General features: G+C 38.2%; 1 protein-coding gene across 2 annotated transcripts; it reads left to right on the plus strand.

The window, feature by feature from the left end:
• The first annotated feature begins 407 nt into the window (after positions 1-407).
• On the plus strand, positions 408-11,034 carry gmppaa (GDP-mannose pyrophosphorylase Aa). 2 transcript variants are annotated; one of them, XM_039600364.1, is made up of 13 exons: positions 408-564; positions 2,613-2,710; positions 2,926-3,029; positions 3,323-3,515; positions 3,708-3,767; positions 3,854-3,984; positions 4,128-4,142; positions 7,360-7,494; positions 7,820-7,917; positions 8,004-8,050; positions 8,258-8,350; positions 9,915-10,083; positions 10,438-11,034. In XM_039600364.1, exons 1-13 carry the CDS (start codon positions 525-527, stop codon positions 10,536-10,538), a joined length of 1,284 nt encoding a protein of 427 aa, XP_039456298.1. In that variant the 5' UTR covers positions 408-524; the 3' UTR covers positions 10,539-11,034. The 2 variants fall into 2 exon arrangements, with proteins under 2 accessions (XP_039456298.1, XP_031590987.1); XM_031735127.2 differs by lacking the exon at positions 4,128-4,142.
• Positions 11,035-14,714: the final 3,680 nt, after the last annotated feature.

Below are 14,714 nucleotides of genomic sequence, written 5' to 3' on the forward strand. Positions count from 1 at the left end.
ACCTCTAAAGGAAGCACCTAGAAGAAGTATGCTACATAAAATAAATATACAAACAAACAAATAAATAAATAATGCAACAATATTAAAGCACAAAGAAGGGGTTTTAAGAAAAAAAGTGCAGATGTTTAGTTTGATTTATAGGAGACACATAAGGTAAAAAAGGTTTTTTTTTATTTATATAAGAGTTTGCAGTGGTATCATAAATGATATATTTTTAGTATTTATAATATTTAGCATATTATAAATTAATAACATAATAATTGATACAGTTAAAAGTCATCTTGAATTACTGTCCCACGTACACAAAGGCATATTCTGGTAATTTAAAAAAGAGCATTTGTACTCCATAGCTTTCAGACGCTTGACTCCGTTTCACTCCGAACACTCTGGTCCGTGATTTCACGATAATCTCGTTAACGTCACAATCGGGAAGTGAGTGCGGAAATGCTCTCACAGCTGTTGCTTACTGCTGCAGATAGTTTCCAGACAGGTCTTGCGTGTCACCAAACAGCGTTTCTGTCAAGATGTTGAAGGCGGTCATTTTAATCGGAGGCCCCCAGAAAGGTAACTCTTTTCCTTGGCATGTTTTTTAAAGTCATTAAAGTGTGTTTAAAGCAAGGCTAGGCTGCTAATGCTAACAGGCTGGCTGAACTTGTTTTTATCACTGACGTGTCACAACGTGTCCCACAAACAAGAGGTAAAATCTTACCCATATAGCCTTTATACCCTAATATTGTATGACCACGTCTTGTAAACTATAATCCAACCTGTGCACAGATTTTATTGGAACCCCCCCCCCAAAAAAAACTTTAGCTTGCCTTCCACTACTGAAGCAGAAATGTGATTCCCTCTCAGCAAGCGTGACAGTTATTTATAGAAGAGTATTTTAGATTACTTATTGTATTTTTAAAAATAATTGGTAAAGATTAAATAATAAAGTTAATGGATGTGTAATGAAGAGCTTTATAGCTCGGCAAGATCGGTTATCCTTTTTTTTTTATTGTTGTCTTTTATTTTATACTTAGGAGAAAACTGCAGAAAAAAGCTACGTACTTACATACAGTACCCTTTACTGTATCTGCTTTGTACTCTTATCTTATTAACGACTTGAGCCCTCATGTTATGATTTGCTCAGATTTTTCTATTTTCAAAACAGAAGGCATGCTATGGAGGAACGGCCCAAAACAAATAATAAAATAAATAAATAAAACAATACATAAGATATATATAAAAAATAAATCAAGAAAGATTGAAAGACAAAATTATAGAAGAGGACTGACATGTAAAGCACACAGAACAGAAGCTCACAGAAAGCAGCCAAGAACCAGAGTGATGATGACAGAATGGAGTGTGAGAGCATGGGGAAGGTGGAAGTGATGTAAAGAACAGACTAGCAACCCAAGCACTCAGAACTGCAGGCAGATTAGTAAATGCAGATCTTCTTGTGCATAAACTCCATGTTATATAGTGATGACACACGTGAGATCCTGAGAGAACAGTGACCTATATGATAACAGTGGCTTTAAAACAGCGAGTATCTTTCCCCTGCTGAAAAAATATCCTTAGATCCCACTAATTACAAGCCAATTTCCAAACGCCCGTTTATTTCTAAAAGCCTTGAGAAGGTTCTTGCTTGTTAGTGTCTTCAGATTGTTAAAGGAAGAACATCTTAAAATAAATTAAATAAATTCCAGTCGGGTTACCAACAAAACCACAGCACTGAAACAGCTTTATTGGAGATTACTAATGATATTCTTATGCACTAAGAGAAGGGTGAACATTCTATTTTAGTCTTGCTTGACTTATCTGCAACCTTTGTTCATGCTACTCTTATTAATAGACTACAAAACAGGCTGGCATCACTGGTACTACTTTCAAATGGTTTTCTTAATACTTATTGAACAGATACCTCAGAATTCATATTACTCAATGTATGGCCACCTCTGAACCCCTCAGGGCTCAGTCCTTGGACAATTTCTGTTTTCTTTATATACGTTACATGTGGGCCATCTGCTTAATAGTTTAAATGGATTCTCCTATCATTTCTTATGCAGATAACACATAATTGTACTTTTCTGTCAAGCCCAACAACTTCAAGAGCCTCTCCTACCTCAGTGAATTCTTGCATCTCAAAGTCACTTGTTTGTCTTGTTTCATTAACCTCAGAACTGGTACAAAAATGACACCTGCTATTCAGTCATCTGGAACGTCTACTTCGCACCTTAGGAGTTAGGAAACCTGTCCGCCACTCTGATTTTAAAACTAGAGGTGACTGTGCTTTTGAGGTTGTTGTGCCTAAACTGTAGAACTGCCTTCCTCAGTCAATCACTTTGGCTGACTTTAAAATGAGCTGAAAACTCGTTTTTAAAGGTTACCTTTCCCTTAATCTTTTCCCCTTTATTTTCAGCTATAGTTTGCAACTAGTTGTGTGTATGTTGGAATGAATGTCTGACCGTGTGGTTGATTGCATCTTTTTGTCTTTATGTTAACTTGTATACCTATCTGCTATGTGTGACTTGAACTGTTAAGCACATGTAATCATGTGTTTTGAAAAGTGCTCTACAAAAAAGTTATTATTATTGTTATTAAAACATTTAAACACTGTTTTTCAGGCACAAGATTCAGGCCACTGTCATTTGAAGTGCCCAAACCCTTGTTTCCAGTAGCTGGTGTTCCCATGCTTCAGCACCACATTGAAGCATGTGCCAAGGTAAGTTTCATTTTAAAGTATTGGATTGTCACTAGTTTTGAAATGTTGGCTCTTGTTTGTTTTTTCTTTTTTGTAAGAGCTTAGTAAGTCTTAAAATACTGAAGCAACTGTCGTCTCATTAGTAGTTGGTGTTGGGAATTTCTTGGCTTTTTGTGACACAGACAGCAGCCACAATCACTCTAATGTTGATCCTTTTTGTTTTCTTTTTTTTATAGGTTCCAAACATGAAGGAGATTTTGCTCATTGGTTTTTATCAACCAAATGAAGAACTGAATAGATTTCTGTTAAATGCACAGCAGGAGTTCAAAATTTCAATCAGGTAAACAGTGGAGCTGTTGCCTTTGGCTTTGCTTTTTTATAGAAAAATGTTTACATTTCCTAGGTATATCGATAGCAGCGACATGAGCTTGTGAGAATTATGAGGATGTGCTCGTTCAGTGTCAAGATTTATAAATACATTTTGTATATGACACAAACCAGAACACCATATTGATTCTGTTTGTCTTTTAAAGTTATTCTTTTTTGTGGCAAATGTAATGCTTTACTTGCCACTGTGCACGCCCGTTGCTGAATACCTGTAGATATTTCACTCTTCTTAACTCTTCACCACAGGTACTTGCAGGAGTATGCAGCCCTGGGCACTGGAGGGGGCATCTATCACTTCAGAGATCAGATTGTCTCTGGCAGTCCAGAGGCTTTCTTTGTACTGAATGCTGATGTTTGTTCAGCATTTCCTCTTACAGAGATGCTCAGATTTCAGAAAGAACACGGAGAACCGAACAGCTTTGTTATCCTTGGGACAACGGTAAAACGATATAATTAACTAATTAATTAACGATATAGTTTCTGGAACGTGAACTGTGGTGAAAGTAAAACTAGATTTACTTGGTTGGTTTTTGTTTGACTTTTTGACTACAATTAAAATGGTTATATTAGATCTTTTCTCTTTATAGAATTTGAGATTATGCTAAATTATATTGACATTTTCTCTAATCAGGCAAACAGAAAGCAATCCATGAATTATGGCTGTATTGTGGAAAACGAAGAAACGAATGAGGTATTTAACCATTTGGTCTTCCTAGACAGTTACTCTGTACTGCTGAAAGTTAAAATTATGATTGATCTTTCTTTTTTGATATGTAGGTCTTGCATTATGTGGAAAAGCCAAGCACATTTGTGAGTGACATCATCAACTGCGGTATATACCTGTTTAACCCAGACATCTTCCAACATATCGGTGCAGTCTTCCAGAAGAACCAGCAGGACATGTTACTGTGAGTTGTAACTCTCCCACTTGTTGGTATGTGCGTGGGAATGTGTGTGAATACCATTTACTCCATTTCTTTGTTTCTCTTCATTTGTCTTTTTTCCTTCCTTCCTCCCTGCCATGTTTTCTGTCTCTTCATACAATCATCAGATACCCCTATGATGGGTAAGTGGGTACAATTAGGTTGCAAGGTGTGGTTTTAGAGCACTTAGTGTATGGTGTGAGTCACATGCATAAATCCATGTAATGCTAAGAGCGTATAGAATTCCTAGTGAATGCTACTTGTATCACTTTTTTGTGCACAGTGACATGGAAACAATATTTTTTTTTTTGTCTCTTAAATTTCATGGTCTGACATTTTGAACAATGTTTACATTCAGTTCAGTTTTGTTTAGCTTAACACAAAGACTGGGGAAACTGGTAAAACAGCTCTTTGGATTTCTAGGTGAAAAAATGTCACCTAGTGGGAAACGTTTCCCCAGTAGGACTTTTCAGTCTGTACACAAGCTGAAATTTAAACTCAGTTTACCGTTGCTCTGTTGGTGTACCCAGGTTTTACTAATGACCTCCTAGCTGGACTATTTTAAGAAATAAATAAGATTATGCCTTGTGAAACAGCTCAAGACGTTGAAAATTAACTAAAAGTATCAACAGCTATGATGTTATGTCAAAGATGTCTCTGCATTGTATTTAAAAGATATCTAGTAATGTTAGAATGCCAACCGGCTTATTGTTTGCTTATCGTTGTTGCAGTCATTGTGTCACATGACTGTAACATCACCACAGCGCCATCCCCGCCTTGAGTATACTTGATTATACTTTCCACTTCTGTTAGTCTGCTAGGGCATGCTCAGGTCAAAGTAGTGCAAATTTTGTCATTAGACAGTGAGCGCGATGGGTCTGTGCGGCCTTCTGTGTGTCTGCCTGTTTTTTGCAACCATGCCGAGTCATCCACGGAGATTTTACATTATAGTACGCCAACTACTCATGCGCTGCAGGCTTCAAAGAGGTATAACAGGAATGACTACTCAGCTGTCAGATCTCCTGCTGTCCATGTCGGTGTCTGCAGCGGAGTATAAACGAGGCTTTATACTGACACTGAGCGCATGCCTTGACTTGCTGCATTCTTCTGCTGAAATATGCGTGTCACCACTGAGATAAAACTTCTGCATCAGCACTGCTATAAGAGTAGAATAAATTGAAACCAGAAAAAAAAAGCAACACAAAGTTTTCTTCATAAAGTCTTATCTCTTCAGCCTTTTGCAGCACCTTCCCTTGTATAATCTGGGAATCCCTGAGCACCTGATATATACTGATATATCACTGATCGAACACTCGTGTCTTCAATCCAACTGTGCCACCCATGCCGAGTTACAAAAAGTCAAGAGGGACCCAACAAACTGAAATGACACCAGAGGCTGGCTCAGGCCGGCAGTTGTGATGTCGCTTTTCAGGATGGTGACAAGGGCAGATATAAATAGGCTTTTAGTCTGGCCTTTGTAATACCACATTTTGCCTCTAGATAGGATAGTAAATTCATCCAGCTTCCTTTCTGCCCATATTTTTCCCTACAGTCTTTGACCTCTAGTCAGTCATGTTGAAGGACTAGCAGGCAGTGAATGAACCAGTAAACACAGTAAACTGAAGCTCTTGGCAAGAGCAAGATTAACAGGAGCCAAGATTTTGCTGCTGCTGACTTCAGTATGTCCTAGAGATTAAAGAAGCTTAACTAGCTTCAGATCAGGAGGTACCATTGCCTGCTTTTATGAAACATCGCTAACCCCTCTAGTGTAGAGCACTACATAAAGCATCTGTAATGGAGGACAATGTTCATATTTAATAAGAATGGTTGTTCAGTCCTCTAACTTTTTCCAGGAGTAGTTGCAAATTTATAGAGTATAGACAAAATGCAGTTCACATCCATATGCGTAGGTTTTAAAAAAATATATAGCCAGAAACATCTACGCTATTGTAACCTGCTCTTCTGAAGAACTGCATTTTGAAATGGTTTGTTTATTTTTTTTAAAAGAGGCTCAACACATTTGGTTGTCTCTATAGTTTCTGCTGAAGAAGCTAGAAAAAAACTATAATAGAGACAGCTTAGAGATAGTGAAGCTTCATGTCAAACTGATACAGATGTCTCGCTTTGCACATTGCTTCACTAGAGGACTTGCTTTTAAAAAAAATAATAATAATAATATGCATGTGGACTGAGTGTACCCTGCTATTTCACAGAAGCTATAATCAAACATGGGATCAATTTATTTATTTTTAAAAACTATCTTTGATACTTTTTCACTTTGTTTTCACTGTACAGTAGCTGACCTAACAAATACCACACCAAGGACACTTGAAATATATTACAACAGGTCAAACCACGCTTTGCATAATTCACCTGCTAACATCAATAGCACTTAAATCAAGCTGGGCACTGAATCAGCAAAATTGTTGAACACATCAGAGATACTTGATAGAAATAAGAAGGCTTTTACTGCAGTCTCTCGGGGACCGCTTTGCCTCTAACCACACCCCCTCCTTTTTGGTAAAACTTCGATTATGGGTGCAATCCTTTAAAATATTCTTTTCATCAATATTTAACACTCTGTTTCATCTCAGGGCTCTCACAATACACTATGCCAGAGACCCTGATTAGTATGGAACACATAGTCTCTTCTACTTAAGTTTTGGATCACAACTAGGTAATCAGCTTTGGTTTCAGCCCAGCACTGACACCATCAAAGATAACAGTGATGCATTTTAACTCGGTGTTCTCATTTGACTCTGCAGGCTGGATAGTAGGGCAATAAATTCATGTTTTCTTAAGAGACTTTAGAGGTAATGGGAACTGCTGGGTTGTTTTTTTTGTTTTTTTGTACACAACTAAATATTTGAAGAATCTTAATAGCTACTCAAGAACAGGAGGAGTGAAAGGGGAAAACGGGATGTAATTCTCATTTCTTTATTCACCTTTGGCAAGAAAAAGGAACGTGATAAAACTTCACATTTTGTATATGTGTATTGTTTATTTGATGTTTGGAGAGAAAGCTGAACCTGATCATTAACGACCAACCCTGGTTGTAAATAGGCATGCTTGGTCTACGCTGCAACATTGGCATGCAAGTCATCAGTTTTCGTCTTGGTGAGCGGACAAGGCTTGGCCACAGCTTTAGGTTATGAATTCTGGAAAACTTGTCACCTCATTTTTTTTCAAAATTCAGAAAATATACGGTTTCAGCTGACACTCCAAAAATAATGTTTCGTTCAGTTTAGGGTAGTTTATGCCGATTCTGTCTTGAATTTAATTCCAGCCTCTAGCTTTGTGCACAGTATTTTTAAAAATGGGATTTGTAACTCTGTGCGACTGATGATCTATTTCTGGCAGAGAGGAGCCAACCAACGGCTGGCACCGAGCTGAGGCCATCAGGCTGGAGCAGGACATTTTCACTGCCCTGGCAGGACAGGGAAAACTCTACGTATATAAAACCCTCAGCTTCTGGAGCCAGATTAAATCTGCAGGGTGAGTGAATGTGTCATAAATGGTGTCGCATTCAAGAGGGCATAAATTTGATACTGCAACCCTGAATGTCAAAGAATATGGGAGACACTGGACTTGCATACATATAGGCTCCAAACCTTGTTGAAGTACAACTTATTTCTTTTGACACAGAGAGTAAGTTTTTATAGTTGTTTATACAGTCAATGTAGACTCACCAAGGAAGTCTTTGTGCAGTGTGATTACGCTATAAGCTGTACAAAAATGTAAATTACCACCTTAAATGAAGAGACTCTTGATTTATACTTGTTTCTTTATTTTATTTCTTTGGCTTTTTTTCCCCCCTCAGGTCTGCAATTTATGCCAGTCGATTGTACCTCAACCAGTATCACACAACTCATCCTGAAAGACTGGCGACAAATAAGGAGGGAGGCCCCAAAATAACTGGTACAATTTATTAACTTCCTGTATCTTTTTTTCTTCCTCATAATGAAACAAACAAATCTATACTTGCTTTCTTTTCCTTTCTCCAGGTAATGTCTATATTCATCCTACAGCTAATATTGATCCCACTGCTGTGGTAAGGGGTTTCCTTTGTTGTATTGCAATATGCATTAAATAGAAATGTCATTCCTGTTAACAGCAGAGCCTCATATTAAAGATTTCATACTGTATTCAACTTTAAAAAAGAAAAGGATGTGCTTTTAGATGGTCTGATAAGTTAATTTGGGGTTACTAGTTGAAATGGTACAGATATTATCTCACACAGTAATTTTTCTCTTTGCAGTTGGGTCCCAACGTTTCCATCGGGACTGGAGTGACTATTGGCGCTGGTGTCAGAGTTCGAGAATCTATCATCCTCCATGGTGCAAATTTACAGGTGACTGCCTCTGAATATAAAGTACACTGTTAGAAAAAAATCATGCTTGATATCGATACTGATATGGACTGGGTAATGTGTTAGAAATGAAAGGATGACATGTTGGAAATGAAAGTGATCAACTTACAGAGGGTTGTATTCAAAGACACCTGAAAGTCAGAAGTGGAAAAAATGACGTGACAGTCTATTTTGCCGAAATTTCATTGCAGCAACTCACAATGGTACTCGGTAGTTTATGTGGCCCCCGCGTGCTTGTATGCATGTCTGGCAATATGGGCGCACGTTCCTGATGATGAGGCAGATGGTGTCCAGGGGGATATCCTCCCAGATCTGGACCTCAGCGTCACTGAGCTCCTGGACAGTCTGAGGTCCAATGCGGCATCGAATGGACCGAAACATGATGTCCCAGAGGTGTTCTGTTGGATTTAGGTTGGGCGATCATGGAGGTCAGTCATGTCTTGATGTGACTTCCTGGGGGAGTTGGACTACCTATGCAACCCCTGTAGGGTCCAGGTATCGCCTCATGCTACCAGTAGTGACACTGACCCTACCTGAATACAAAACTACAGTGAAAAAATAGGAAGTAAGGATGTTGTTTCATTGCTGCTTCTCTTCTAGTGCACCTGTTGTTAATTTCATTAGGACGAAAGCAGCTGAAACTGATTAACAACCCTCTCTGCTACTTAACTGACCAGATCAATATTCCGGAAGTTTAACTGACTTGATACTCTGATTAAAAAGCGTTCCTTTAAAGTTGAGCAGTGTAATTTCCAGTTCCCTGCTCAACTTGCTTCACTTCATCAGACATCATGTCTTGCTTGGCATTATACTAAGCCTCAAACTAATTGACATGGAAGTGAATTTATCTGAGGTGATCATCTTTACATTTTATTAGTAAACATTATCCACACTTCAGCTATGACCTCTCTGAAATTTATCTTTACTCATCTGTCACACTAGAAATATCGTCGCATGCACCTCACGCAAAGATGTCATTTTTAACGATTTTGAGGCTGGAATAATTGAATCCCACACCTCCAGCGATGACTGGCAGCCTTTTAAAATGAATTTATACTGCTGGTGACTTATTGGTTTTTATTGCGCATTGCCTAGAAGAACAATTTGTAATTTGAGCAATTCATACAAATCATCACTACCTGTTGTAATACTGACTGCTTTTTTTTCCCCCTCTTCATGTTTGAACAATATCTAATGGAGGAGTGATGCTTAAAGTGGAGTTTCAGGGCCTCCAGGGACTAATGACCTATAGCCAAGGGTTCCCCAAAAATAATTAATTCTAAAGATGGGGACCACATAGGACAAGAAAATGAGCATATTCCGCCCTCTATTCCCTATCTACATTATCTCTGAGAGCCAATAGAATCACTGAATTGATTGTTACACACTATGTCACGTATCCTTGGAATACGTGACATCTTATCCCCCGTCTCCCCCAGAATTTGGAACACCTGTATTAAAGCAGATGTGGAGACTTGAAACACAACAATTATCTGCTGAAGGCTTCCCGGTTTTTCACTAACTTCCTTTTTCCCCCTTCCACAAGGATCACTGCTGTGTTTTGAACAGCATTGTGGGATGGGATAGTACCATTGGCAAGTGGGCAAGAGTAGAGGGAACCCCAAGTGACCCAAATCCAAATGATCCCTATGCAAAGATCGACAGCGAGACACTCTTCAGAGAAGGAAAACTCACCCCCTCAATTACAATTCTAGGTAAGCCTGCTCTGACTTGAAATTATATATCTGTTCAAGTATTGTGTTCGGTATATTGTTCTGAGAAATTAGTTATTGGAAAGAAACCAATACCTAAGGCCCAGTTCCTGCATGTATTTGAATAGTTATTTAAGATATTTGTGAATCAGCTTGTAAATCACAGGTAAGGCACTTTGAATGAGGTGGTATGCAAATTAAAATTCACTAATTGTCACAGTTGTCTTTACAATTCAGTAAACTGTGGCTAAAAAGAGCTACACATATAATGTTGGAGAGTGATGTGAGAGTCAGAACAGCAATAAACTGTCTTTGTCCTTTGCAGAGACTTAATACTGCCTTGCTTTGTCTCCTCAGGTTGTAACGTGACGATCCCCTCTGAGGTGATTATACTGAACTCAATTGTCCTCCCACATAAAGACCTCAACCGCGGCTTCAAAAACCAAATTATTCTCTAGTTAATCTTCCTCACGCTTCTGTCCACTTACTGTCACTGATGAAGGATGCTGCTGCCCAACCGCTGGCTCTGTCTCTGAGTTACTGTATATAAGATGTCAGAAATGAATATATGGAACATTCATTTCATAGTTTTGAAAGAGATTTTTTTATATATATATTTGTCCTCGAGCCTTTATGCAACATTGAGTGTCAGCAACATTAGAGAGAGGCTAATCATGCATGTTGATTCACCTTGAAAGGTTCCGTCATGCCAGAGGTTTTATATTGTTTTTACTTATCAAATTTACCGAACTGTAAAATTACCGCAGACACTAATGTAATGTATGTAGTTGGATTTAATATGATGTAAAAAATTAAATAATAAAAAAAGAGTTTATAGATAACACATATTCTGTTTCTCAAGGGCATCCTTGACAAACGTGAACTGTTACTTCAACATGAGACGGGAAATTATTGGAAAATAAAAATCACTGGCTACCGACTGTGGTTAATTTTAAGAAGTGATTATTTTTCTGGAGCCCTGATTAAAACCTTTTAGCAGCTTCATTGTTAGTCTAAAGAATTGACTATCATCAAAATAAATCAGCAGACTTGAGATTTACATTGCAATCAAGCAATGTTGCCTTTGGAAATGTGAATTTTGTGGGAGTGGGGTGCTTCTGCCAGCAACACGAGATACTTAAATTGTGCAATCACCGAAGAAACTCTTCCAGTTTATGTATACAGCACATTAACATTTACTTATTAGGCACCCATGATCACTTCGGTACTTTTGTTTTAATTATTACAATGAGAGTGTCTGTTGAGAAAGTGTAAACTCTGATACTGGAAGTTCTTTATAATATATTTTAATCAAATCTGTTTTGCACATTTGAGCATACATTTTTTATTCATGGTGGGTTGGTGTCAGGTTTTACATGCTTTTCACTGTTAATTCAGGTGCCTTAGAGCTTCAAAAGACTGAGCCCAGTTGATGAGGATCCCACCAAGAGGATAAAAACACTATAATGAGGCCCTGTAGACTGGGATGAGGCAAATCTCCACACTCCCCAGATGAAAGGCAGTCCTAAAATTCATTAGATCAAATAGGTTTTCCACTCCCATAACAGTAAAAATTTACAATTTATTTATGCAGAGAAGTACTCGCAGTTATAGAAGTAGTAGAACTTGTATGGCTAAACTACAGTGTTACTTACCAAACATCTAACAGCATGCTTCTCCAGCTTCTTTCTTTTTTTCATTCTGCCTGTGGGGAGAAATGGTTTGTGTGTGAGCAGGGACGCCGTGTTAAAACATGTCAAAAATATACAGGACAGAGTGACAGAAACCATCAGGTGGGAAAGGCAGCAGAGGTGACATGTGACAAATCCTCCCTGCTCGGGCTAAATGAAGAGCATTTCAGTGTGGTGAGTCAGAGGGCATAGTGTGTGTGCTCATCTTTTTCAGTCAACATAGATTTTTAGAAGTGGGTATTTAAACTCCTCTGCTCTTATGTGTATCTTTGTTCCCTGTATGTTATAATTATTGTCATCACCACTGTAACCTCCACTTGTTGGAAATGAACACTGATTCAAAGACTGTTTGTTCTTCTATTAATATATATATATATATATATATATATATATATATATATATATATATATATATATATATATATATATATATATATATATATATATATATATATATATATATATATATATACACACACACACACATAATATAACATATATAAAGCAAATAATAAGCAGACAGATGATCAAATTGACTCTAATCCATGAGGTTCCTCATGTCCCTATAAGAAAGTCTCTTACAGCCCTTTTAACTAGAGCACTGGATCTTTAATGACAGCATTTTAAAGGCCCTGTGGCTCATTACAATGCCATCATTATCCAGAAAACAATAGTGTTTGCTGAGGAGCTGCTGTATATGCCGTAGTTGGTCATCCTCTTCATTTTCATGCCAGCCTTTGTTACTAGCTGCTTCCACAATCTGACCAGCCACTCTCGTGCTACATGTTGTGGTTAACAGTTGGGTAGTACAGTGTGTCTTCAGTAAATGAAGCATGAGGAAAGCTTAAGTATCTCTATTAGCCTTTAGAAAGTCTCTACTGGATGGATTCAATCTGTATTGTACTGGTGGGGTAAAATGCAGAATTTGATTCATGAATCATGACTTGTGTCTATTACAGACATGTGAGGTATTCATATAAGGTATACACTCTGATGTAAAAGGATGACACTAAGTAGATCAATTACAATTAACTAGATGCTTACACATCAATTTTAAACAAATAGATTTTTTTTTTTTAAAATAATACATTTTTGGGGCTAATGATTTTGAGTGCACAACTTCCACAGTTCTGACTGTTTCTATTAGAGGCCAGGTTAGTGAAGTGCTTGTCTCCTTGTCAAGATCCATTGAGCAGCCATTGATCTGCTGGCTGGTGACATCCAATTCCCGTGCCTCACTTCCTGCCAGTTTGAGACTAGACTCGTGTGTGTCCTCCGTGTGCTTCAGTGCTTACGGTGCTGAAGGTTTCTCGCTGCTGAGCTCTTTGAACCATATTTAATTTCCAGTGACCCCTTCAAAAAGTGAGAGTTGAATCTTCGAGTTTTTCAGGGCAGCCCTTCCTTGAAAGACCATGATATGCTGTATTCAGTAAAGGTCTGCAGGAATTTAATTGTTATATTATGACTTAAATTGACGAAACATTTCTCCTACTGAAAATGCTACGTCCAGATGAACAGAATCAACTTTTTGGGACTTAAATTAATGTTTATTTGTGTCTTAAGTGTATTATTAAGCTTTTGTCTCTTTTCAGTTTCATTATTCGGTGTCTCTGGTTGTTACTTTCTTACCCAACCTAAATCTTGAAACCCACTGGCTGTTGTATGATGGCTTAAACAATATGTTGCCAAATGTATTCACTCATCTGCCTTCACGTGCATATGAAATTGAATGACATCCCATTCTTAATCCACTGGGTTTAATAAGATGCCAGCAAACCCTTTGCAGTTATAGATCAGGCCACACTGAAATTGCTCATCCATGTCTTTATGGACCTTACTTTGTGCACTGGTGTGCAGACATGTTGGAACAGGAAGCGGTCATCTCCAAATTGTTTCAACAAAGTTGGGAGCATGAAATTGTCCAAAACGCCTTGATATGCTGCAGCATTAAAGAGTTCCTTTCAGTGGAACTAGAGGGGCCAGGCCACACACCATAATCCCCCCTCGACCAAACTTTACACTTGGCACAATGTAGTCAGACAAGTACCGTTCCTCCTGACAACTGCCAAAGCCAGACTTGTCCATCGGATTGCCAGATGGAGAAGTGTGACTCGTCACTCCAGAGAACTCGTCTCCATTGCTCTAGAGTCCACTGTCGGTGTACCTTATGCCACTGCACCAGATGCTTTGCATTGTGCTTGGTGATGTAAGAATTGACTTATTTTATTCCAAATATGTTTAATTTTTGTGTGTGTCTGTACCTGTAACCACTAAACGCAAATTCTAGGCTTCAAAATAGGTTTAAAATATGTTAATGTGACACCATTTATTGTTATTTGACCTAGCTGAGTGTACAAAATAAAATGAGCGACAGAGCAGCACCAGGACCACTCACTGACGTGAAATATATACTTTTTGTCTTTGCTTTGATATCATATGATTTTAAAATAATTTCCAACCTGAAACCTTATTGTAGGTTTTAGGGCTGCCACAAACGATTATTTTGATAGTCGACTAGTCACCGATTATTTTTGCGATTAGTCGACTAATCAGATCATGCATCGATTGGACGTAAAACTTACAGCTTGAAAATATGTTAAACGTTTATTTTGTGACCCAGAAAGAATAATAATAGTAATATTAAAACTAACTAGCTGCCGCCATTGTTGACAACTGCGCTGGGCCGCACTATGAATTCTGGGACACAGCTTCTTCTTCTTCGGGGTTTAACGGCAGCTGGCATCCTTTACATGCACTGCTGCCATCTTCTGTTTCAGTCCGTTATTACACTTTTAAATCCTACTACTTATTCCTGCATCTTTTGTGATCTTACAAAGCTTCAAACGACGCGTCGACTATTAAATCAGTCGTCGACGATTTTGATAGTCGACGTAATCGTGACTAGTCGACTAATCGTGGCAGCTCTAGTAGGTTTGTGATAAC

The sequence above is a fragment of the Oreochromis aureus genome, linkage group 16 (genome assembly GCF_013358895.1).
Source record: "Oreochromis aureus strain Israel breed Guangdong linkage group 16, ZZ_aureus, whole genome shotgun sequence".
Taxonomy (NCBI): Eukaryota; Metazoa; Chordata; class Actinopteri; order Cichliformes; family Cichlidae; genus Oreochromis; species Oreochromis aureus.

Coding starts and splice junctions, on each gene's coding strand:
- gmppaa (XM_039600364.1), top strand. CDS start 525: ATGTTGAAGGCGGTCATTTTAATCGGAGGCCCCCAGAAAG. Junction 565..2,612: donor AATCGGAGGCCCCCAGAAAG/GTAACTCTTTTC, acceptor ACTGTTTTTCAG/GCACAAGATTCAGGCCACTG. Junction 8,051..8,257: donor ATATTGATCCCACTGCTGTG/GTAAGGGGTTTC, acceptor TTCTCTTTGCAG/TTGGGTCCCAACGTTTCCAT.